Consider the following 25,340-nt stretch of genomic DNA (forward strand, 5'->3'; position numbering starts at 1 on the left):
TCTCTAGAGAGTACATTTTGTGTCATTCGATCCCACAGCTGGCAAATGGCTGTATGGGATGAGTGAACTGTTGTTGCTGTGTTCAGTGATATCAAGATCAGAGGGTTGCTGCCCTCATCTATTAGACCTTTAATCTCACCGTGCATGGGGTGTGGGGCTGTCTTTAGACATCTGTCACAGTTACAAGTTACTTGTAACCTAGTTATAGTAACTCCAGTAACACTTTACATTGTGTCTCTAATTACTGTGTAAAAATTGAGTTACTAATAACCTACTTCTCTGGCACGTGTTTACATTTTACAGATATTTGGTTTGCTCAGGCTATCTGCTTGAAATATTCTTTGATATCCAACTATGGAACCCACTCCTCCACTCCCCCAGTGCCATTGGCCAATACTCCCAAGTAAATGTTGAGAAACGTCTTGCCCAGTCTCACTGTATCCTGTATGTATTTTCCATAGTTTTTATATTTTTTTTTTATTCACACATCACAAGTAAATAAACTAGGGACTTACTTGTTTTCAACTTTTGGGAACGTTCCTCAGGAGAAAGATAAATTTTCTTCTTGACATCGCAGTTTGTGCTCCCTTTTGCAACAATGCTGGTGATTAAAATGCTTATTGTGGGAACACAAAACCAGCAGCGTTGCAGGGGGGAGCGTGATCTGGATACACTGCGATCCTCTGAGGAGAAATCCTCTGTCTCCTGGCGAACGCTCCTGAGTAAATGTTGAGAAATGTATCCCCTAGTTGATTTGTGTATGATTACAAATGTCATTTTGGGTGTATTGAAGTAATGGACAACATTTTTACAATCTACCACCTGCAAAACATAAAGCGAGAGAAGATATTCAGTACTTATGTCAGTTTTAAATTTTGTAGACCTGCTTTACCACTAACTATAAGGATCAGCAGTAAGCAAGGCTGTACAACAAGCTGTCAGAAGAAGTCACAGTGTAAAGTACACATTTTATTTAGCAGTTCACTTAACACATCACAGACTTCAGTTTATCTAAAGTTAACCAAGCCTGTTTAATAATTAACACTAAGAAATATCAACGTTTTCTCTCCTCTCCTTCCCTGATTAGGCCTCGACTGGTTTGTTAGGCCTGTGTTACTATGGCGATGGCCATACCTGTCTTCCTGCTGGCATTGTTCTTCTGCGGAATCCGCGGCAACCGGCAGTCAGCTCCCAGAGTGCACCTGTCCTACAAAGGTAAGCTTGAGTAGAAGTGGCTTTGATCTGCTGTGTTCTGACTAGCCCAATGCTGATCTCGTCAAGGTCCTTTTTTGTAGTGCTTGAATTGAACGTGGCACTCTGAGTGAGGTCTCACCAGTACAATACAACCCCATCAGAACCTCCTTAGATTTGTACTCTACACTTTTGGCTACATACCCATTGTGTTTGACTTTTTTAATTGCTTCCCTGCACAGTGCGGTTGCTGTCGGCGACGAGTCTTTCTCTTGGTGGATCTGTTGTGGCTTTATTTGGTATTTTGAATGTACATTTATGAACAAGAAATGTTTTAGCCCAGTTCTGTATGCGGTCAAATTAGGGTTACAATATGACTCCATGTACACCAGGACACTTTGGGACAGTTCAGGCTTTTCAACTCGCAACCCAATGCATTCTGGTAAGTGTAGTCCTGCTGTGAAAGGTACCTGAGATGGGTCAAGATCAGAATGGGTACCAGAATGCATTGCGGTTTGAGGACACAGCAAATGGAACGCTATAGGCTTCTTGTAAACGCTGCAGGGCGGTCTGTAACACGGTAAGAAGAATGAACGTCTGTTGGTTTTGATATAGAAGACGCTGAGAAAGACTTGTCTAGCCATGGAATTGGAGGCTGTGTGGTCCAGTGGTTAAAGAAAAGGGCTTGTAACCAGGAGGTCCCCGGTTCAAATCCCACCTCAGCCACTGACTCATTGTGTGACCCTGAGCAAGTCACTTAACCTCCTTGTGCTCCGTCTTTCGGGTGAGACGTAATTGTAAGTGACTCTGCAGCTGATGCATAATTCACACACCCTAGTCTCTGTAAGTCACCTTGGGTAAAGGCGTCTGCTAAATAAACAAATAATTGAATTAATTGCGTTGCGAAATATTTAACATGGCTTTGCATCAAAAGTATGCTAAATGGATGTTTTAAAAATATGGAATCAATGAAATATATATTAATATAATTAAATTTAATGAAACAAATGCATAAATATTATATATAATATATACGCATGCATATTTAAAATCTGAAACAGGAAAACTCTGTGTGCCAGAAAGGGCAAAACCACAAAGAAACAGGTAATGTAGGTACACAAAAATGTGAATAATTTATAAAACAAAAATACAACTATTCTATCAGGACGTTTCGGACTACAAGACCTTCAGCTGGATGGAGAAAGCAGCTGTCTTTCAAAAGAACAGTTCCGGAGAATGATGATAAATATGCCAGACATTTCATGCCGATTTTGTTTAAAAATATATAATTAATGAAATATATATTAATATAATTCTAGTGTAACTGGTATTTCCCTATAAAAGTCTATTCTTCCCTATTATGACATCAAAGTACTATCCTCTAATCCCTATTATGACATCAGTACTATCCTGTAATCCCTATTATGACATCAGTACTATCCTGTAATCCCTATTATGACATCATGTACTACCCTGTAATCCCATTTATGATGACAGATTGTTCTGATATTTCTGATCACAGGCGCGATCTGACGTGAATGGAATGAACATTTAAAAAAAATAATCTGACAGTTTCAAAGTGCTTTGAAAGTTCAAGTAGACAATTTTCAAAATAGAAAATTTATTTGTTAAAAAAAAAAAAGTTCTCTCGATTTTGCTGAAAGAGGCTGAAAGACTTTGTAGCACAGCAGCAAAATACACGAAACTCTTAAATTACAGCCTGCAGAGCATTTTTGGGCAGAACTGCATTGTTAACAACTCAAAAGTCAGCGTGCAATTTTATGACTCTGATGTTAGCCAAAAGAAAAAACCCAGATACTAACCGACAGCGCCTAATTATTATTTGAAAAAATAAAAAAGTAGTTTGTGATTTTTAGTAGAGAGAAGATTTGTTGATTTTTTTTCTTTATGCTGGTGTTATACAAAATAAAATACAAGCTACTGTAAATCAGATAGTAAAAAAACACCTTTGTCACAGAACCCCTTGGCGGCTTTTTCCTATCTGATTATGTACAGTACTTTATTTTCTATATAATTAAATGTAATGATATATATATATATATATAAATTAGACACTTTGGAAGGTTTGTATTTTAGCAATTTAATTAACTGATTTAGAATCTCGGTTCAACATTTTACACAATATATTATTATTATGTATTTCTTAGCAGACGCCCTTATCCAGGGCGACTTACAGTTACAAGATATCACATTATTTTTACATTCAATTACCCATTTATAGAGTTGGGTTTTTACTGGAGCAATCTAGGTAAAGTACCTTGCTCAAGGGAACAGCAGCAGTGTCCCCCACCGGGGATTGAACCCACGACCCTCCGGTCAAGAGTCCAGAGCCCTAACCACTACTCCACACTGCTGCCCTATATATCCAGCTAAAACTACACTTGGAGAATATACTCAAACTGAGGTAGACCACCCAGGCTACGTAAGAATGTAGAAACAGATTGAACAGGATTGAGAGACGACTTTGATATAGTTTAATGGCAAAATCCTACTTTAAAAAGAATTACCCTGAAAGACCTTCCCTTTAGAGCAGGGGTGCCCAATCCTGGTCCTGGAGGGCCGATGCCCTCCTGGCTTTTGTTCCAACTGTACACTAAATTGCTTAATTGGACTGATTAAGCTTCTAATAAGTGCTTGATTGGTCCAATTAAGTAATTTAGGGGACAGTTGGAACAAAAGCCAGGAGGACACCGGCCCTCCAGGACCAGGATTGGGCACCCCTGCTTTAGAGGAAGATGATAACTCCAATGGGACGCCATTGTGAATGTTTACCAGCTCAGATAAGGCTTTCAGTATAACACTAAGCAATCAGATTTGTTTCTTTTCAGATTCTTTGCTCCAAGCTGTTTTTCTTTTTTTTTATTTTAGTTTGTTTAGTTGGCAAGAGTCCCAGAAAATAACATGGAGAGCAATGTTGTTTAAAATCACAAAGCCACTGGGTGATTTTGACAAATATTTGTCAAACTTGTTTGTGAATTATCAGTGTCACACAATACATCAGTGTTTACCACAGCGTTCAAGATCCTTTCAGCCAATCAGAGCTCAGATGGCCCAAACCATGCAAATATACTCTCAGCCAGACAGTTGCATTGCTAAGATTGTGAAGTTATGCTCCAGTCATGCAGTTACAGTCCTGGGTCGAACCTGAAGGACTGGGAGGGAGGGAAGCAGTGTGACCTAGTCTAGTAGTTAGAGCTGAGGGACTCCTCTTTCTGGTGTAAAGAATTTCAGATGGCTGTATCACATCAGTATTATAGGGCAGCAGTGTGGAGTAGTGGTTAGGGCTCTGGACTCTTGACCGGAGGGTTGTGGGTTCAATCCCCAGTGGGGGACACTGCTGTTGTACCCTTGAGCAAGGTACTTTACTTAGATTGCTCAACTGTAAAAATTGGTAATTGTATGTAAAAATAATGTGATATCTGTAAAATGTGAAATAATGTATAATGTGATATGTTGTAACAATTGTAAGTCGCCCTGGATAAGGGCGTCTGCTAAGAAATAAATAATAATAATAATAATAATAATCAGTATCGGGGTCTGCTACATATTATTAAGACATTTCAGAGGGCTGGATCACATCAATATCGGAGTCTACTGTAAATTGCAAAGAAAGTTTTAGATCGCATCAGGGTCTGCTATGCAGTATAAACATGTATTTCTCACATCTCTGACAGAATGTGCCAGGCTGTTCTCCAGGGGGTATAGACGCTTCCCAGCTTAGGGTGAAGCCGTCAGTCAGTGTTCCCAGAGAGGATTAAAATAGCTCTAATATTGGTCTTCTGCCAGACGACTTGTCCTGGATTTTTCTTTCTCTCGCAAAAGGGATTTCTGGGGTCTAATTGTAGCCTTTAAATCGCAGCGGCCAAAAGGCCATCCAGGCGGAAAAGGGTAGGCCGGTTTTGCGTGTGCGTATGGGACGGTGAAACGTGTGGCATTTCTAGGAAACTGGATACTCCAAAGGCGTAAAAGATTTAAAAATACACAACCTGTTTTGTTTTCGACGGAACGAGACAGGGAAGCCCTCAGAAGCATGTAGAACTGTTTCCAATGGCCTGTCCCCGTTTAAGAGAAGCATTCGTGATATTTGGCAGGACTTCTCTCCTCCTAGTCCTTTCACACTGAGAGGCCACGCTGCTTCCCTCTCAGTCCCTCAGCTCTAACCACTATACTACACTCCCCGTCCCTCTGCTTTATTCACCCTGAAGGACACTATTGGGATCATTTGAAGGGAAAACAAGGGCTTTCTAATTACCAGAATTGGACAAATTCCCAGTTCCAAGAATGTTCTCGGAATGACAGTGACGTTCCACAGTCCAGTTTGTTGAAGGACTGGGAACTTTTTCAAAAACCTTGTCTCTGGAAAAACCAATTGAAGGAAAAGGGCAAAGAGGTTTGCAGGCTTCAGAGTGGAAAATGTGACTAACTGTGGTGGGGAGAGGGGAGGAGAGGAAAAGAGGAGAGGAGAGGACTGGGTTCGGATCGGGGGACTTTATGATTTTCTTTTTTGCACGTGGTTTTCGTAATTGGGTCAAAAGCTTCTCGCAATACCTTGTGTTTCTCTAAAAGTGTCATGCTAAAAGTATTCAAAATGATTAAATTAATCTTCCCTGTGATGCACTTATATTTGCTAAATAATATCACAATAAAAAAAAGACTGTTCTAGTGGTTAGAGCTGAGGGACTGGGAGGGAGGGAAGCAGTGTGGCCTAGTCTAGTGGTTAGAGCTGAGGGACTGGGAGGGAAGCAGTGTGGCCTAGTCTAGTGGTTAGAGCTGAGGGACTGGGAGGGAGGGAGGCAGTGTGGTCTAGTCTAGTGGTTAGAGCTGAGGGACTGGGAGGGAGGGAAGCAGTGTGGCCTAGTCTAGTGGTTAGAGCTGAGGGACTGGGAGGGAAGCAGTGTGGCCTAGTCTAGTGGTTAGAGCTGAGGGACTGGGAGGAAGGAAAGCAGTGTGGTCTAGTCTAGTGGTTAGAGCTGAGGGACTGGGAGGGAAGCAGTGTGGTCTAGTCTAGTGGTTAGAGCTGAGGGAGTCTGTAAGAGAAAAGCTCATAATCACAAAGTGGCCTTGCAGCTAAGGAGCCTGGGGTTAGGGTTAAACAAAGCCACGTGACGGGCGCGCGCCGGCCCCTAATAAATAACAGAGTGAGGGGGTCTCTGGGCTTTAACCAGGCCTCCGTCTTTAGTGCAGGAAGAAATATATCACCATGATGAGAGGCTCAGAGACTCGCTGGGGGTTAATCAAGTTGACCTGAGTGAGGGAGCGGAAACAAAGGTGATCGACGCTTACAGGGTCTGGGAGGAAAAAAAAACCCAGACATGGTCATAAAATGTTCTTGCTCTCGGGGGAGGGGGGTGGCATATGAGAAAATATTTCAAATAATAATTATTCCTAAGATGCTTATTATTTTTCAAATATATTCTGTGTTACGATGTGATTGAGCACAGCACTACATCTTAGTATTTAACACATACAGGTTACCAGACTGCCAGAGTGAAAAATCTGGACATTGTCATTGTTGCATACATTAATATGATGCAAAGAAAGGGAAGTATATACTATCAATGTGACATAAACATATTGTGATAGGCAGATATGTGGACAGACTCTGACGGACATGATCGCTGTATAAGGGTCCCTGTTTTACAATAACAAAACAGGTTTTACTCTTACAAATAAATAAAGCTGAAAAGCATACTTGCTGTTTTGAATGACCCCCTGTGTCCTGCAGCACAGACCTGTACCTTGCTCTGCGAGCATGAGAGCAGAGGGCAGTCTCTCTGACCTCTCCAGTGGGGTGTGAAGATGTAATGAAATTGAGGGATGCTTGAGCGCTCATTAAAAGGGGATTCCCTTCCTCCTAGGGGACTGAAGAACACTGACCTGACTGGGGAAGGAGAGGAGGAGGAGGAGGAGGAGGAGGAGGAGGAGGAGGAGGGGGAGGGGGAGGGTTAGGTTCATTCCTTTTTATTAGCATTTAGAGCGTGTGTGTGTGTGTGTGTGTGTGTCAGTCTGTCTCAGTGTGTGTGTGTGTGCTTGTTTGTAGTGCTTGCTGCGTCAAAAAAGTCCGCCCAAGGAAGGAAACTGACAAAACGTACCTAATGAGGAGAACAGGCCAAGTCCAACAAGTATTTCAAACATTAAAAATGCAGCAGTATTTCTTTCAGCCCCTGTAATGTTCATTATTGTATTATTTTGCTGATACCCAGACCCCTCAGAGAGAGAGAGAGAGAGAGAGAGAGAGAGAGAGCGAGCTTGTTTAGCTTTGTGTCTGTCTGTTTGAGTGCCTGTGCAGTCAGATCTGTGTTGTGTTTGGATGTCATGTAACTGTGTAAATATACAAGTGTATATTTGTAAAAAAATATATATATAATTTTTTTTTCCCATCTGTTGTGTATACGAGTAAGATCATTGTGTCGCCGGTGTGTGTGTTTTGAGTATGTACCAGTAATTATTTTGTTTATTAGTTGTTTTGAATTTTGTAAATAGATACCCAATCATGAAAGTGTTCTCAGTGGCTTAAAGGAATGACCTATGAAGATAGGCTGAAAGAACAGAAACTGTTCAGCCTGGAACAAATAATCGGAGGGGACTTGATTGAAGTCTTTAAAATCTTAAAATGAGTTGAACCAATACTGTAAGCGCAGCACAGAAACTAGGACCAGAGGACATAGCTGGAAATTAAGTGAAGATAGACTTAAGACAGAGAGTGGTGAGGGGATGGAATGGGTTACCTAGTCATGTTGTTGAAGGAGACTCTTCTTCACACAGAGTGTGGTGAGGGGGATGGAATGGGTTACCTAGTCATGTTGTTGAAGGAGACACTTCTTCACACAGAGAGTGGTGAGGGGATGGAATGGGTTACCTAGTCATGTTGTTGAAGGAGACTCTTCTTCACACAGAGAGTGGTGAGGGGGATGGAATGGGTTACCTAGTCATGTTGTTGAAGGAGACACTTCTTCACACAGAGAGTGGTGAGGGGATGGAATGGGTTATCTAGTCATGTTGTTGAAGGAGACACTTCTTCACACAGAGAGTGTTGAGGGGATGGAATGGGTTACCTAGTCATGTTGTTGACGCTGAATCACTGCGATCCTTTAAGACCCCTCTTGACAAAGTTGTGAGATCAATCAGCTGCTCGGATGGGCCTCCTCTCGTTCATACTTAAGAGACATTTCATGTGCTGTGGTAATCCGTGCAATGAAAACTTCACTGGCTGTAACCCGATGGCACAGGAACCTGCAGCCTGACAATTAGCCCTGCTTTCAACAGGGTCATGCACTGCTTTCACTGTGTCTGGGGAGCTGTTGCCCTGTGTGACCTTTTCCTGTCCGGCTAAATCGAATGTGAAAGTTTTACTTTGATCTGTTGGAGCCTTGGATAGATCACCTCTAAAGGGAGACCAGTTATAATGTTGCTACTGGTGCCAATTAGAGGTAAGGAAGAGGATTTTGTGGTCTTATATACACTCCTTTTAAAAGGAAACTTCTTACAGCAAATAAGAGGTCATCTTTAATCTTTGTTTGAAAAGCCACCAAATATTAAATTATTGATACAATTTTAAAATAAAAAAAAAAGACTTTGGTTTTGTGGTTAAAGGTGTAAGAGGATAATTGTGATTTGCAGCTTTCATTTCATTTACTGGCACACATCCATTAGTTTTATCTCAAATGTGCAGTTTTGAAAGAAACACATGTTATAGTTTAGCTATTTGAGTTTTAAGTAAAATGTTTTTGTTTTCAGGGCTTTCTCTTTATATACCGTACTGTATGAAATTATTGTTTTCGGTTACTTTCGTTTTGGTTTTTTTCTGCCACTATGTATAGTAACTCGACTAAAGTTGTACCTTCTTTCCTTTGCTGTCTTCCACAACGAAATCTCTATGGTCACGGCACATTTTTCCGGGGGTTTTGTGTGTTTAGGGATTTTATTACATTTCGCCAAAATTTTAAATACCACGAGCATGTAAATACTCCCTATCGTCAGGAAGGAAGGACTTTTCCCAACTGCACTGGGAAAGGTTTGGTTTTTTTGGTAGGTTTTACTTTTTTCACAAGGAAAGGGTTCACATGAATTGAGTAATCATTCCCAGTATTTTTCCGGTGTTTATTGGATAAAAACAGATTTTTTATATCAGGGGTGTTTTATCATTTAAAAGATAAAACCGGACTGGATTTTATGGTTCTCTATGCAAAGGATTACTAGAAGTCAGCTATTTCAGAAGCTGTCCTTCATTTGTAGCCTCTTCGGTCTTGGCAGACCCAAGCTGAAATGATGAACAGTTGTCCCATCCAGTCATTCAACAAGGATAGTGAATGGATCATTCTTGGAGTACCGCTGCGCTTGTGAGACAGATTGCTCATTAAAATCTGTTACATGTATTTCAAGTGAAGACAATTATCTATTCAGGGATACCAGGGTATTAAAGCAAGGGGTAGGAGTGGGGTAGAAAGGGATATAATAATTTGATGTTGAATATTTGAGAAATTTGATAATAAAAATAATGTATTTGGTATGATGTTCCAAAAGGCCAGTTGGCTGGCCATAAGTGGCCATGCCTGGCGACCAAGTTTCTGAGGTTGACCTGTCTCTTAACTATTCAACTACTTGACTATTCAGTGCCGCCCCTAGCTTGGAGTGAAAGTCAGTTGGTGAGAGAGTGCTGCGTTCAGAGTTGATCGCACTGCTCCGACGTGTCTGAGAATTTAAACTCTCTCTGTGTAGTTTAGCCCCAGTAATCCTTCTCTTGATGAATGATCTGAGACCCCCAGCCAATCCCCCTATCTCCCAGCCCCCCTCCTCTGTGTTAACCCTTTAAAGAACAGGTTAGTTCAGCCTTGGGCAAATTCTCAATACACAATTGAAATTGTGCATTCCCAGCATGTTTTCTAAACGCATTTGACTTTGTATCTATTAGTTGTCCATTCAGAATTTAGTACCTTTTTTAGAACACTGTTAATCTGATTTTTTGAAGAGTCAATTTTCTTTTATTAAATGAATGATGAGTCAACTTCAATGGGGAACAGGAACATAAATTCTTGACTCATAAAAGAGAAGGATGGGGCTCCCAAGTGGCGCATCTGGTAAAGGCACTCCGAGTGGAATGCAGGATGTGCCCTATAGCCTGGAGGTCGCCGGTTCGAGTCCAGGCTATTCTATTGCCAACCGTAGATGAGAGCTCCTAGGAGGCAGCGCACAACTGGCCGAGTGCCGCCAGGGAGAGAGGGAGGGAGGGGGGGCTTAGGTCGGTCAGGGTGTCCTCAGCTCACCACGCACCAGTGACCCCTGTGGTCTGGCCGGGCGCCTGCAGGCTTGTCTGTAAGCTGCCCAGAGCTGCGTTGTCCTCCGACACTGTAGCTCTGGGTTGGCTGCGTGGCGGGCCTGCAGATTGAAAAGAAGCGGTCGGCTGACGGCACACGCTTTGGAGGACAGCGTGTGTTCGTCTTCGCAGCTCCCGAGTCAGCGCAGGGGTGGTAGCGGTGAGCTGAGCCTAAAAATAATTGGACACTACTAAAATGGTTACAAACTCTCCATTGAGCAAATTTCGAATCCAGTCTTCTGGCAGTGAGATTTCAAGTGAATATTTTTAATTAGGTGTGAAGTGTGGAGTAGTGGTTAGGGTTCTGGACTCTTGACCGGAGGGTCGTGGGTTCAATCCCAGGTGGGGGACACTGCTGCTGTACCCTTGAGCAAGGTACCTAGATTGCTCCAGTAAAAACCCAACTGTATAAATGGGTAATTGTATGTAAAAATAATGTGATATCTTGTAACAATTGTAAGTCGCCCTGGATAAGGGCGTCTGCTAAGAAATAAATAATAATCAATTAATCACACCTGTGGGCTTTGCACGATTACAAAAATAATTGATCGATTTTAATCTTGTCTAAAAACAGTGCGCGAAAAATACATCTTGAAAATTAGCGTAGGCTAACTTCCAATGTTACATGCAAACAAATATTCACATGTAAGTAAATATACATATGTTAAACATTAGCTGGCATTATGAAACATGTGCAATAATTTTTATATCAACGATCAATAGTAATTGTCAAGATTAAAACCCTACTTTTGATTAAGTCCAATAGGGTTATTTGGAAGCACAAGTAAAGTCATGAAATGGTTAACAGAGAAGGCCAGCTGTACCCCCTGCGCTCACAAAGCAGTCAGTCAACGCCCCCCTCGTATGAAAATCCTTTGTAATGTTAATACCTCGTAGAAAAGCTTCTGCGAGCTTCATAAGTGTTGGGAAAATGGACGTGAGAGATTTAGGGTTAGTCAAATGGGGGGATTAGCCTGATCCCTTTTCTGAAATGCCAGAGGACTAAAATATAAGCGCTGCTCAGTCAACAGCCTCTGATCACAATAGGGGGGAGGGCTTTTGTCTTCCGTCAATAGGGGGATGTTTTATAAAATATTCAGATTCTTCTCTGTAGTAATTTCATACAGCGTGGGCTTCCCAGTCCCTGAAATCTAACCACTAGACTAGGCCACACTGCTTCCCTCCCTCCCAGTCCCTCAAATCTAACCACTAGACTAGGCCACACTGCTTCCCTCTCTCCCAGTCCCTCAGCTCTAACCACTAGACTAGGCCACACTGCTTCCCTCCCTCCCAGTCCCTCAGCTCTAACCACTAGACTAGACCACGCTGCTTCCCTCCCTCCCAGTCCCTCATCTCTAACCACTAGACTAGGCCACACTGCTTCCCTCCCTCCCAGTCCCTCAGCTCTAACCACTAGACTAGACCACACTGCTTCCCTCCCTCTCAGTCCCTCAGTTCTAACCACTAGACTAGGCCACACTGCCTCCCTCCCTCCCAGTCCCTCAGCTCTAACCACTAGACTAGACCACACTGCTTCCCTCCCTCCCAGTCCCTCAGCTCTAACCACTAGACTAAACTACACTGCTTCCCTCCCTCCCAGTCCCTCAGCTCTAACCACTAGACTAGGCCACACTGCTTCCCTCCCTCCCAGTCCCTCAGCGCTAACCGCAAGACTAACCAATAAACCCTGTGAAGTAGCGGACATCGTCTAGGATTCATTTTTGCAAAGATATCAACCAGGACATCAAAATCTAAGTTTTGGGTGTGTTTTTTTTTTACCAATGATTTTTCAGTTGCCATTACAAGCCGGTTACAGACGAAGACTGGTCATGGAAGTTCATAAATAGGTTTTAACCAAACTTCAGGTAATAGCAAGTATCCTTTTAGAGTTGTACCACCTCAAAAAGATAATAAAAACTACCAGTGAAGCAAGTTCAGCTTTTTGTTCCCCTCTTAGACTCTTAATTAGTTGAAGTGGCACTGGCTGTCATCATGGCTGGCACCAGGTTTTTGTGGGACCCGGGACCCCAAGGGTTGGCAGGTTTCATTTTTGATGGCTTAAAATCAGATAATTAGAATAGAAGTTCAGGCGTTATGATAATAATAGACATTATGATAATGAGGCTCGACCAAAATGCTTGTCCAATGAAAGTCACGATTGTTGGAAAGTTAATGTGCCAATTATAGTATGTCTGTCTTTTAATTGGCACATTTGTGTAACGTATGTCAAGATCAGCCAATAGCTTTCGGTTTTACAAAGCCCTGGGGAGGACGGAAGCCAATAGGGAGTGAAGAGGCGGGACTAAGGGATCTGAAAAGTTTCACTGTACTGCACGTATACAGTTTAGTTTAGTTGAGTGAAAAAGAAACATTTGTAGTCCTAAAGGCTGCTGGAGTAGGGTAGCTGGCACAAAAATAGTTAATTTACTCTTATTTCCTATTTCTGTATGTGTGTGGGTTGACGCTGGCCCTGGCTATTACTTTGCTTTTTGCTTAGTTGCTGTGACATGATAGATCTTATAAGCTAAATCCTTTTACTGACAAGTTCCCAGAACACCTCTTAAACACTTGAACATAATTATTAGTAAAAACGTACCTTTCTCTTTTGTTTTTTGTAACGCAACATACCCAACAGCTGCGATCATTAATTTTGAATTTCAACAAAAGCAAATTATCACAATAACTTGGGAGAGGCTGTTGCTATGACATTTTTTCAGACAGAACATTTTTAAAAGATCATAGCCTTGCAGCTTTTGGCAAGAATGTTTCATAGGGCAGCAGTGTGGAGTAGTGGTTAGGGCTCTGGACTCTTGACCGGAGGGTCGTGGGTTCAATCCCAGGTGGGGGACACTGCTGCTGTACCCTTGAGCAAGGTACTTTACCTAGATTGCTCCAGTAAAAACCCAACTGTATAAATGGGTAATTTTATGTAAAAAAATAATGTGATATCTGTATAATATGAAATAATGTATAAGGTGATATCTTGTAACAATTGTAAGTCGCCCTGGATAAGGGCATCTGCTAATAAATAAATAATAATAATAATAATAATTAATAATAATTCAACAACGTTACATTAGTCAGGCTAGTTGCTGCACTTTCGATATCCCAAAGCATGAAAAATGTCCTTTTAAGCCTTTTAACTTCTCACAGAAACTGCCATTTGGTGGCCCCCCTGGCAGTCACCCCCCCAACCCCCCCCCCCCCCCCCCCAAAATGACGCACTCTCCACCTCAAATGACTCTCACTGTTGTGAAGAGGTGACATATTTTTGAAACAATACAGTTTTCCAATATTACTGTCATTCTCAAACTCTCTCCCAAGAACAGCACATACTCCCCATTGCCAAGATTGCTTCAGGACACAAAAGACAAAGCGAAACAGGACATACTGTGCTTTCCCTCAACCACATGATTTGCAGCAGAGAATGTTGACTTTTGGGTATAAATCACTCAGGGAAAGGGTCAGTTAACGCAGTGGGATAAACTAATAGCTCCTCAGCCCTTCTCATCTCTGGAGGCCAGGGATTGGTGCCCCGCTGTAATCTATATAATCTTCATCACAAAACAGACCGCGGCTTTGCTTGAGAAAGACCCAGGACTGAGTGAGGCTGGGAGTGTTCAGGTCTCTCTCTCTCTCTCTCTCGCTCTCTTGCTCTCGCTCCTCCACCCGCCCCCTCTTGCAGTAAACTTAAACCCCTATTATATATATTATTCAGTACTTATGAGAACACATCCTAAAGTCTAGCATTAAACCCATGGCAGGTTGTCAGCTATTGGGATTTTTCCAGACCTCAAGTGATGGCTCAAATCGGTACTTAGACACTCCGTTTCTCATCATTAGCCTCAGAACTGGCTTTTCTCAAGCTAATAACCGCAGTTAGGTCTGATCTCCATCTTAATCTCACAGTTAACCAATGAAGAAAAGCAAAACTGGTTACAATTTCTTTAAAGATAATAGCCCCCCCCCCCCCCTTAACTAATAAATGATCTGGCTGTTTTAAGGAATGTACTCTGAAGAAAGGTTAAAGGAAATTGCATTCGCCCTGGTACAAGAATTAGGGCAAGTTGTTGATGTAATAAATTCTTAAATGGATTTGACAAAGTTAACCCTAGCCAATACTTTAAATGCAGCACAGAAACCAGGACCAGCAGACACAGTTGGAAAGGAAATGGAGACCATGGGGCAATTAAGAACATGGGACAATTTACGAACCAGAGGAGACCATTTGGCTGATCAGCGCTCGTCCGGTTCCTAGTAGCTGATTGATCTCAGAACTTTATCAAATCGGGTAATAAAAGATCCAAGTGATTCACACACACAGAGAGTGGTGAGGGGATGGAATGGGTTACCTAGTCATGTTGTTGAAGGAGACACTTTGGGAGAAAAACAAATTGCCGACTACTAAATTAAAAACTAAGTTAACTTTATCAAATCTTAAGAGTCATTTAAAGAATCAAGTCCCCCATCAATCATCTTTGTTCTTTGCAAAATAGATTCAATTCCCAGAATCTTCATAGCTAATTCCCTTAACTATACTACGTGTTTCCAAAAGATCCTTATGTAAGAAAACTTTGCAAAGTAGGCAAATCCCCTGTCTTGTGTGGTAGAAAATCCGAGTAAATCCACATAGCACCCCTCAGGGTTTCTGCTGACTGTGACAATACAGAGGCGTTAGGGCAGGAAAATCATTAAATCTCCCTCAATCTCCAGAACTCATTTCTTTAAGCCCTGTAGTTGTTCTTCGCTGGACTCTCTCCAGGATCACAATGCACTTCCTGTTTTGCAGGAGGCACAAGTGAACACAGTACTCTCAGTGCAGTCTCATTAGTGCATTGTATAACCTCATCATAACCGCCTTTGATTTGTACTGTTAACACTGTTAACATTTAATTTGTCTGTATGCGATCTGGCTATACGTGGCAAAGTGGCTTGCCGAGCGCAGGTGTAGTTGGTTCAGTGCTCAGGAATAACAGACACAAGACAGTGAAAGTTCAATAAAACAGCTCCTTTGTTTGGCTGGGTTACTTGTCAACAACGCTTAAATAATATGCAGCATCGCTCCGTGCAAAACAAGGGTTTCAGTCCCGAAATAATACAACACTTTATAACACCAAACACAGACACAGGTGGGGTGAAAGACAACAGTTTGTGAAACAGTGATGCAGTGTAGTCCGGGCTTTGCTGCTGGCTAGTAGCGACAGCTCCCGGTCCCGGTGACAAAAGACAAACAGTTAGCACACTCAAACAAACAAAACACGATAATTAATTACTTCCGTTTCCTAAACGGGTCCTCTCAGTAACCATAACGAAGGAACAGATTACATCGTCACACCCCCTGTTATACCCTTAGTCACGCCCCCTGTGATAGCTAGTCCAATCACGTCTCCTCCAATCCATGATTGACATATCGCGTACCACATTAGGGCAATGACTTCGGGCATTGTGACTCCGCCCCCTTCCTGGATAGCTCGCTTCCGACTGACCCTGGAATGAACTGCCAGACCATCCAGTACGTGGCACACTGTTCCTGTTCTACAGCGCCCTCACAGGTCTGGAGGGAGATTGTTGACTTGGATTCATTCGCTCTCTGTCACACTGTGACAATCTTGAGAAGATGTCTTGAACATTCACGTGTCTCCTCGTTTCAATAAAGAATCAATATGATACATGGTGTCCAGCTACTAATTTGGATCTGAGCAGTGAACTGGGAGAAGAATGGGTTCATGTCTTTCCTGAAAGTTGTTTTTTCGGGTTTGTTTTTTGTTTTTCAATTATTTTGGATTTGTCCTGGGGTGTGTCCTTGTGGGAGACCGTGTTTTTCCTCAGTCAGCCAGGTCACGTGCGGCTTCCTGTTTCTCACAGGAAGTAGGAAGCCCGGATTCTTACTCACAGCTTCTTGTTGTGCGTCTGTAGCTTGGATCCCCAGCAACGACGGGCTGTTTGAATCCCATTCCTCCGGATACCATGACACCACATCCTCCAGCATGGTAAAATTAGCCACCATCCAAGGATAATGCGAGCAAGCCAGGATACATGCTGAAATCTTCAAAACATTGCACAGTGATCCTGCAGTGGCCAGTTGTAGTTATGCTTGCCAGCGATTTCTGCTAAAAACAAAAATCCTCTCTGACGAACTTCTGCGCTTTCCATCCCCATCCACTCAGCTGAGCAACCCCACAATCTAAAAACTCTGCAGAATATAACATCGCTAAGACTTTACATTGTCTCAATTACTGTCTATTTACATAGTAGTACACGTGTACTTACACCTAATTGCAATGTACTTCATGTGTAAATCTGTTTGCTCGATAACGTGTTTTCATGCAAAAACATGTGCACATCAAGTACCTTGTCACTATGCAGAGTAACATTGTAATGATGTGTAAGTGCACATGTATTTACTAAGTAACTACTAGGTAGATACACAGTAATTAAAGACACTTAATGGAAAGTGTTGCCATGACATTTTCCTTCACTTGGTTTTTATTAAATTTTTAAAGGATCAACAGAAAAACTCTGAACTGGGATGGAATCAGAGTAATAATAAATAATTGTTATAATTGGCAGTGGTCGTCTTCCTCCCCCCTCAAGGGTTTGGCAGATCTTCTCAGAGAGAATCTTTCCAAGTTGGCAGGTCTTTTGAGCAAACTGGCAAACGCAGCCCGGTTTTACTGGCAAGCACAATCCCTGTTTACAAGACCTCAGAACTTTGTCAAGTCTGGTCTTAAAGGATCCCAGTGATTCATCATCAGCAACATGACTAGGTAACCCATTCCATCCCCTCACCACTCTCTGTGTGAAGAAGAGTCTCCTTCAACAACTTGACTAGGTAGCCCATTCCATCCCCTCACCACTCTCTGTGTGAAGAAGTGTCTCCTTCAACAACATGACTAGGTAACCCATTCCATCCCCTCACCACTCTCTGTGTGAAGAAGAGTCTCCTTCAACAACTTGACTAGGTAGCCCATTCCATCCCCTCACCACTCTCTGTGTGAAGAAGAGTCTCCTTCAACAACATGACTAGGTAGCCCATTCCATCCTCTCACCACTCTCTGTGTGAAGAAGAGTCTCCTTCAGCAACATGACTAGGTAACCCATTCCATCCCCTCACCACTCTCTGTGTGAAGAAGTGTCTCCTTCCCTCTGTCCTATGTCAGTCAGTTTCCAGCTCTGTCCTCTGGTCCTGGTTTCTGTGCAGTGCTTAAAATATTGTCAACTATTTACAATTTTAAGTATCACCAACATGTAACCTTCACTAACCTTAATTACTGGTAGGCCCCTGTTTGAATCCCTGGACTTGAGTTATACGACTCCCTGAGGCCAGCACTCTTGTTCAGAGTACAAGGGATTGTGGGGCATGCAGAGAATCTCAAGTCAGAGAAATTGTAAGACCTTGGTTATGGTATGTTTACCATTGTGGATTTTCGGATGACGACTACAGTAGCTCTGAGACCCCAGAGGTCTGGATTGAAGGTCCAAAATCTCTTCCAGTTGCCATTTAACACTTTTGTCATTTCCAGGAATTTTTAATACCATTCCGTGAATTCTCTGAGCCTGGTGCCGTTCCCACGGCAACAACAGGTGAACCATCAGAAGCCAGCCAGGGAAATGAAAGCCTTTGCGCCAGGCCAAGCTAAGCCAGAGTGCTCTTTGAAGTTCCAGCAGCGAAATATTTCACACTTTTTTGTTTGTGTTACACCAGAATGAGCTAATTAGATCACTGGAGAGGGGGGAGGGGTGGAGAGGTCAACAAGCCATTGACACCATTGGTACTGTCTGTATTGAAGACAAGCTTCAGAGCAACACAGAGAGAAAGTTTGCTATTGTAAAATAAAAGCACAGTGAGGTATGGTAAAGTGTATTAAAAAAACAAACAAAAAAAACTACCCTTAATGAGGCCTTTTTACTGTTTTCAGTACTTGAACAGTTATTATTATTTATTTCTTAGCAGACGCCCTTATCCAGGGCGACTTACAATTGTTACAACATATCACATTATACATTATTTTTACATACAATTACCCATTTATACAGTTGGGTTATTACTGGAGCAATCTAGGTAAAGTACCTTGCTCAAGGGTACAACAGCAGTGTCCCCCACTGGGGATTGAACCCACAACCCTCCGGTCAAGAGTCCAGAGCCCTAACCACTACTCCACACTGCTGCCCTAGAGTTAGAGTTAGCTATACAATTGTATAAGTAACTTGAAATCTGCAACTTTGTAGGAGCTGTAGTTACAGATTTTAAAATCGATCTTCAGTATGTATAGTTTGCTAACAAATTGATTATTGTCAGAAGACGTTTTAATTTGAGTGTCCAGTTGAGTCTAGCTGTCAGTCTGTCTGTCACACTAGATAAATCTTAGAGAAGGTTTATTCCATTGGAAGGCCAGTGTTCAGGAGTAACGGATTACTGTAATCGGATTACATTTTCGGTAACTTGTAACCTGTAATCTGATTACATTTTTCAGAAACTTGTAACTGTAATGATTCCTTTTTCAGACTGGTATACTTTCTAAAACCCAGAGTAGCTCAAGATATTTAAAATATAAATACATGTTTGCTGTAACATGTGTTTCTTTCATAACTGCACATTTGAGACCTATTGTAGCTAATGAAAGTGCAAAAATAAACCAAAATAAAAAATATGCGTGGAATTATTTAGCCCCAAATAGCACGCTTTAAATAGGCCACATTGTCGATCTCAAGAGTCGCTGAAATTATTTTGTAAGCCACAATCGCTTTAAAACCGCATTTTGTTGGTCTTTTGATTTTGAGGTTTAGCTGCACATTGACTTGAATGTGAACAGAAGCCTCGCTCACCCACATTGCAACAGCTTAGCAACTGAAACAAGTGTGACTGTACATGTGGGGCTGACCTTGGCACCACCTTTGCCAGCAGCAGGTGCGTCCTTAAAGCAGATCCTGATATTCCCCCCTCCAAACCAGTCGGATTTTAGGGATAAAGCCGTTTGGATACGGATGAGAAAGCGCTGAGAATAGCCGGCACAGAGACCTTGAGCCACATTCCGGCGCGCCGTGATGTCATCGCTCGGCATTCCCGGGATTTTATCGGAATGCAGCTGAGCCTGTTAGTCAAACGATCACAAGTCGCCACCTAGTTAGAAGCCAGGGGGCTGGGGAACAGTGCGGTGCAGCAGGGGAAGCTAACTTTAGATTCTTTTAATGGGGATCTGAGAGCCAGCACAATCAATACAGTACAGGGGATCTGAGAGCCAGCACAATCAATACAGTACAGGGGATCTGAGAGCCAGCACAATCAATACAGTACAGTACAGTGGATCTGAGAGCCAGCACAATCAATACAGTACAGGGGATCTGAGAGCCAGCACAATCAATACAGTACAGGGGATCTGAGAGCCAGCACAATCAATACAGTACAGTACAGTGGATCTGAGAGCCAGCACAATCAATACAGTACAGTGGATCTGAGAGCCAGCACAATCAATACAGTACAGTGGATCTGAGAGCCAGCACAATCAATACAGTACAGTACAGTGGATCTGAGAGCCAGCACAATCAATACAGTACAGTGGATCTGAGAGCCAGCACAATCAATACAGTACAGTACAGTGGATCTGAGAGCCAGCACAATCAATACAGTACAGTACAGTGGATCTGAGAGCCAGCACAATCAATACAGTACAGTGGATCTGAGAGCCAGCACAATCAATACAGTACAGTACAGTGGATCTGAGAGCCAGCACAATCAATACAGTACAGTACAGTGGATCTGAGAGCCAGCACAATCAATACAGTACAGTACAGTGGATCTGAGAGCCAGCACAATCAATACAGTACAGTACAGTGGATCTGAGAGCCAGCACAATCAATACAGTACAGTGGATCTGAGAGCCAGCACAATCAATACAGTACAGTACAGTGGATCTGAGAGCCAGTATATTTATCACAGTACAGAGGAGAATGGTACCCCAGTTGAATCTGAAATGACTAATTTGCACAGCATCTCAGCTTCGTGTGCGAGCCCTGTTAGTGTCTGTCAGACCGGGTGACACAAGCACACATTCTCGCTATGATGTCATCACGCCCTCATCACCAGGATTTATTACAAAAGTCACAGAGGACCCCCCCCCCCCCCCCCCCCCCCTCCCCTCAACACCCCAGCAAAACAGCTGAGTTCATAATTCAAATCCACACCTGCTTAAACATCCCGAGGTTCACTTAGCACACTAGTGCTGCACAGCTATGGCCAAAAGTTTTGCATCACCTAGAATTTTAGGACTGAGACCAAAAAATAAATAAAAAAATGACATGAACATAATTTAGCATCATGTAATCAAAGAAACGACAAAATGATATTGCCAAAGTCTACCGGAAGCCATAATAGTAGTACAGTATTTCATGTTAGATTTTGAAATGTCACATTTTTCATTTGTCAGTTTTTCTTTCAGTATATGGAAAACTACTAAGCGGGGTGTAATTCAATGTGTTAACATAACATTATTCAGCAGCTTTCATTGGACTCTATGAAGCTGAGGGAGTTCATTCTATATAGAGGGTGTGTAATTCAATATGTTAACATAACATTATTCAGCAGCTTTCATTGGACTCTATGAAGCTGAGTGAGTTCATTCTATATAGAGGGGGTGTGCAATTCAATATATTAACATAACATTATTCAGCAGGTTTCATTCGACTTTATGAAGCAAAATGAGTTCATTCTGTAGGGTGATGCAAAACTTTAGCCATGGCTGTGTATTAAGTATTTGGCGCCCCCTGCTGGGTAAATCATGTAGAATAAAAGGCACACAGTATACTTTTTATTGAAGTGCACGTTTTGTATTTGATGGATCAATTGAACCTTTTTCGGTCCTGAATTATTTGTGTGGAGCTGAAGAATGCAAAATAAAGTTATGGAATTCAAAAGGGAACTCCTTTACTGAGTAAAGATATATATATATATTTTTTTTTACATAAATTTTGGTAATAAGACTTTGAACTCAGTACTTCAAGAAACCTCACGGTCCCTCCAGGACTGAAAGGGTAATGAATGATTTTGAACAAAATCGATGGGAAATGTTTAATTAGATAAGTTGTGAAAAAGACGACATGATTTAGTATTAATAGTGCTAATTTATATTTGATTTTGTATGTATTTCACACGCAGTATTCAATTACAGTGATTTACAATGCATCAAGGTACTGTGAATAATGACTTTCTCAAAATTCAATTCTCACTTAAACCACGCTTTTAGATAGTGTCTTTACAAGCTGTATTCTATGATTCTCTCAAAGTTTCCATGACAAACTTTGAGAGAATCATAGAATGGAACCAACTCCCCAGTAATGTTGTTGAAGCTGACACCCTGGGATCCTTCAAGAAGCTGCTTGATGAGATTCTGGGATCAATAAGCTACTAACAACCAAACGAGCAAGATGAGCCGAATGGGGCCTCCTCTCGTTTGGAAACTTTCTTATGTTCTTATGATAAATATAAATTGAAATTGTCTTTGTCACTTTTTATTAACCTCCTGGTTATATCAATGATGCAGATCATTTTCCATTTTTACTTATTGTAACCGTTCGATCTGAAATGACCTTAGGCTGAAATAACTGACTCTGTTTAGCCTGGAACAAAGAAGAATCAGGGGGGAACTTGATTTGAAGTCTTTAAAACCTTAAAAGGAGTTGACATAGTTAACCCGAACTAAGACCAGAAACCAGCACCAGAGAACACAGCTGGAAATTAAGTAAAGATAGACCCTTCTTCACACAGAGAGTGGTGAGGGGATAGAATGGGTTACCAAGCTGAATCACTGGGATCCTTTGAGACCTGACTTGACAAGGTTTTGAGATCAATCAGCTGCTAGGAACCGCTCACGTTCCTATGCTGTAGTTCTTCACAAAGATGGTTCGTCAGTAAGGCAGCATGTCTGAATGGTGTCCCTGTGTTTCCTCAGAGCTGATGGAAACTCGCACGGCACGTCCCTTCAGTTTCTCCTTCAACACCAGCGATTACCGCATCCTCCTTGTAGACCACGACCAGGATCGCATCTACCTGGGCAGCCGCGAGTACGTGGTGGCGTTGGACATGCAGAACATCAACAAGGAGCCCCTCATCGTAAGAGAAGCTCCACGGGTCACCGAACAGGCTACATGGGCCTGAAGCATCAAGAACACAAAGCCACTTTGAGACAGCGGCTTGAAACCTGGTTCCAGGAGACCTAGTTTGAAGTTGCTGTATCAAACCCCTGGTGTGCCGTGCCGTGGCCTGAAACAGTCTCCTGAATTCTACAGCTCTGGCCAAAAGCTTTCTTTCACCCTATAGGCTTAACTGATTTTGCTTCATAAAGTCAAATGAAACCTGCTGAATAATTTAGCATATTGAATTACTGCTTTGTCGTTTTCCAAAAACACATTTCAGTCTAACTTGAAATACTGTTTATGGCTTCCGGTAGACTTTTGCAATATCATTTTGTAGTTTATTTGATTGCATAATTTTAAATAAAATATCTAAATTATGTTCTTTATATATAATATATATTTTTAAATTATATCTCAGTCCTACAATTCTAGTTCGTGCAAAACTTTTGGCCACAGCTGTCATCTCCTGAAACCAAGTTTCAAGCCACAAAGTGGATTAGTGCTTCCTCAGCTTTACAGAAGTTTATAGGAATCTCACTGTGTCCCATCATGTCTAGATCCCTGAGTTCTATTGCAGACTCTTTTAGAAATTCTTAATTCTTATAAATCAACTGCGAAATCCATGTCTCAACATTTACTCTGGAGCGTTCGCCAGGAGATCCTGCAAAACTGCTGGTTTTCTGTTCCCACAATGCACTACTCACAGGAACTGCATACACTGCGATGTTTAGGAGAAAAATTCTCTTTCTCCCGGTGAACGTTCCCAAGGTAAAAGTTGAAAAAAAAGCAATTCCCTCGTTTATTTTCCTGTGATGTCTGAATAAAAAAAAACTATCAGGAATATGTTGAAAATAAACAGCCGCGATATGGACAATACGGGACACGGCAAAGCTGAAGCAGTGTGTTTCTTGTGACACTTTTAATGTAATATTGTTGTTTTAGATTCACTTTGTATCATTTTCTGTGTTCAGTTATCCCATCCTGGTGACTTTCTAAAACTTTCTAGAGCTCCTGTGACCCCTCCAATAGAGCTGTCAGAATCACGTCTCACCAATAGCTGGTACACCAGAGTGCAAACGTAAACCTGTCCCCCCTGCAACACTGCCCCCAGTGGATATAAGTACCACATTTCTGCAGCTGTTGCCTCGTGATGTATTTCTTTCATCTTCTGGGTATGTGGTACGTGTAGAATGTTTACAACTTTAGATAACCCAGTTTGTTGCTCATCAGTTAATAAGTCACATACATTTGCTGAATTGTGATTATTATTATTTTTTTTAATTAAAAAGAGCTTTAAGGGTCAAACTCAGTACATCGTACCCCGTTCAGATGGCCGTTTCCTTGTTTTCTGAGCTCAAGTCATTTGCGCATCCCTGGGCAAGCGCAGTACATGGTGTACCACGTTTTAACAAGTACCACAAAACACCACACTGGGTGTATTTGGAGATGAGACATGATCTTGAGAGCTCTATTCAGTTTCAGTTCAGTTCAGTTGTTTTAGTCATCAGTGTGTGATGACAGAAGGCTAGTATTCAACAGATTCATCATTTCAGGAGACAAACAGCCCAGTATTTAGTGGAACACAATTTTATTGAACAGATGTGTAAATGCTATGGGCACTGGGAGACTTAGAAATTTCAACAGTGTGTTGATACCCCAGATACATAAGACTAGGGGCAGCTGTGGAGGCAGAGAAGGGGACAGTGGAGGGATGTTACCATTGCAAACAGTTAAAACATTCTTTGGGGAACCAAAAGGACCGATATCCCACAGAGTTGTAATAAATGGTATTTGGTGTGATGGAGCTCCCCCTAGAGGCTGATGAGTCAATAATAGTGACATCAGCATAGGACTTGTCTCTCAATTGCAGATCTTGCTGTTTAGTTGAACGGTAAAGCATTAGTTTTTTAACCGTATGGTTAGCAGTTTACGTCAAGCCCTCTCCTTTCAGTTCAATGGGCAGAAATGCAGTTTTTACATTGGCAGACCACTGCACATGTGGGGCAGGTAGCTGATTCAAATCTTTGTTGGTGTGAAAGAGCGTGTTGTGATCCCTGTTTGATATGTGTGTCAGGTTGATTGTGGATCTCTCTCTGTGTCTCTCTCTCTTCTCGCTCTCTCTCTCTCTCACTCTCTCGCTCTTTCGCTAGATCCATTGGCCAGCTACAGAGCAGCGGTTGGAGGAGTGCAGAATGGCAGGCAAGGGCGAACAGGTAAAGAAATTAAAAGTCAGATATATTTTTCACCACGCACCAGCGACCCCTGTGGTCTGGCCGGGCACCTGCGGGCTTGCCTGTAAGCTGCCCAGAGCTGCGTTATCCTCCGACGCTGTAGCTCTGGGTGGCTGCACGGTGAGTCTGCAGTGTGTAAAGAAGCGGTCAGCTGACGGCACACGCTTCGGAGGACAGCGTGTGTTCATCCTCGCCCCTCCCGAGTCAGCGCAGGGGTGGTAGCTGTGAGCCAAGCTTAAAAAAAAAAAGAAATTGGACACTACTAAATTGGGGAGAAAATAACAAACTAATTGGCGACTACTAAATAAAAAAATAACAAGTCAGGTATATTTTGCATATATCTAGACTACAGAACTGTTTTATGCCTTTGTCATGACACTAAGCCCTGTCCGTATTAACAGAACCATGTTCAAGAACCAAGCTCGAAACCGGGTTACCTGAACCAAGCCCAACAG

At 42.2% G+C, this 25,340-nt stretch overlaps 1 protein-coding gene across 3 annotated transcripts in view; it reads left to right on the forward strand.

Annotated features, from left to right (window-relative positions):
- LOC117404366 (semaphorin-3F) overlaps positions 1–25,340 on the forward strand; it is a 59,657-nt gene that overhangs the window by 17,038 nt on the left and 17,279 nt on the right. Inside the window, exons 2-5 of one of the 3 annotated variants that reach the window (XM_059017309.1) lie at positions 304–444; positions 1,088–1,215; positions 22,471–22,631; positions 24,805–24,866. In XM_059017309.1, coding sequence (XP_058873292.1) covers positions 1,119–1,215; positions 22,471–22,631; positions 24,805–24,866 — 320 coding nt within the window. In that variant the 5' untranslated portion in view covers positions 304–444; positions 1,088–1,118. The remainder of the gene's footprint in view (positions 1–303; positions 445–1,087; positions 1,216–22,470; positions 22,632–24,804; positions 24,867–25,340) is intronic. The other 2 variants (XM_059017310.1, XM_059017308.1) reach the window with 2 other exon arrangements.

The sequence above is a fragment of the Acipenser ruthenus genome, chromosome 56 (assembly GCF_902713425.1).
Source record: "Acipenser ruthenus chromosome 56, fAciRut3.2 maternal haplotype, whole genome shotgun sequence".
NCBI lineage: Eukaryota > Metazoa > Chordata > Actinopteri > Acipenseriformes > Acipenseridae > Acipenser > Acipenser ruthenus.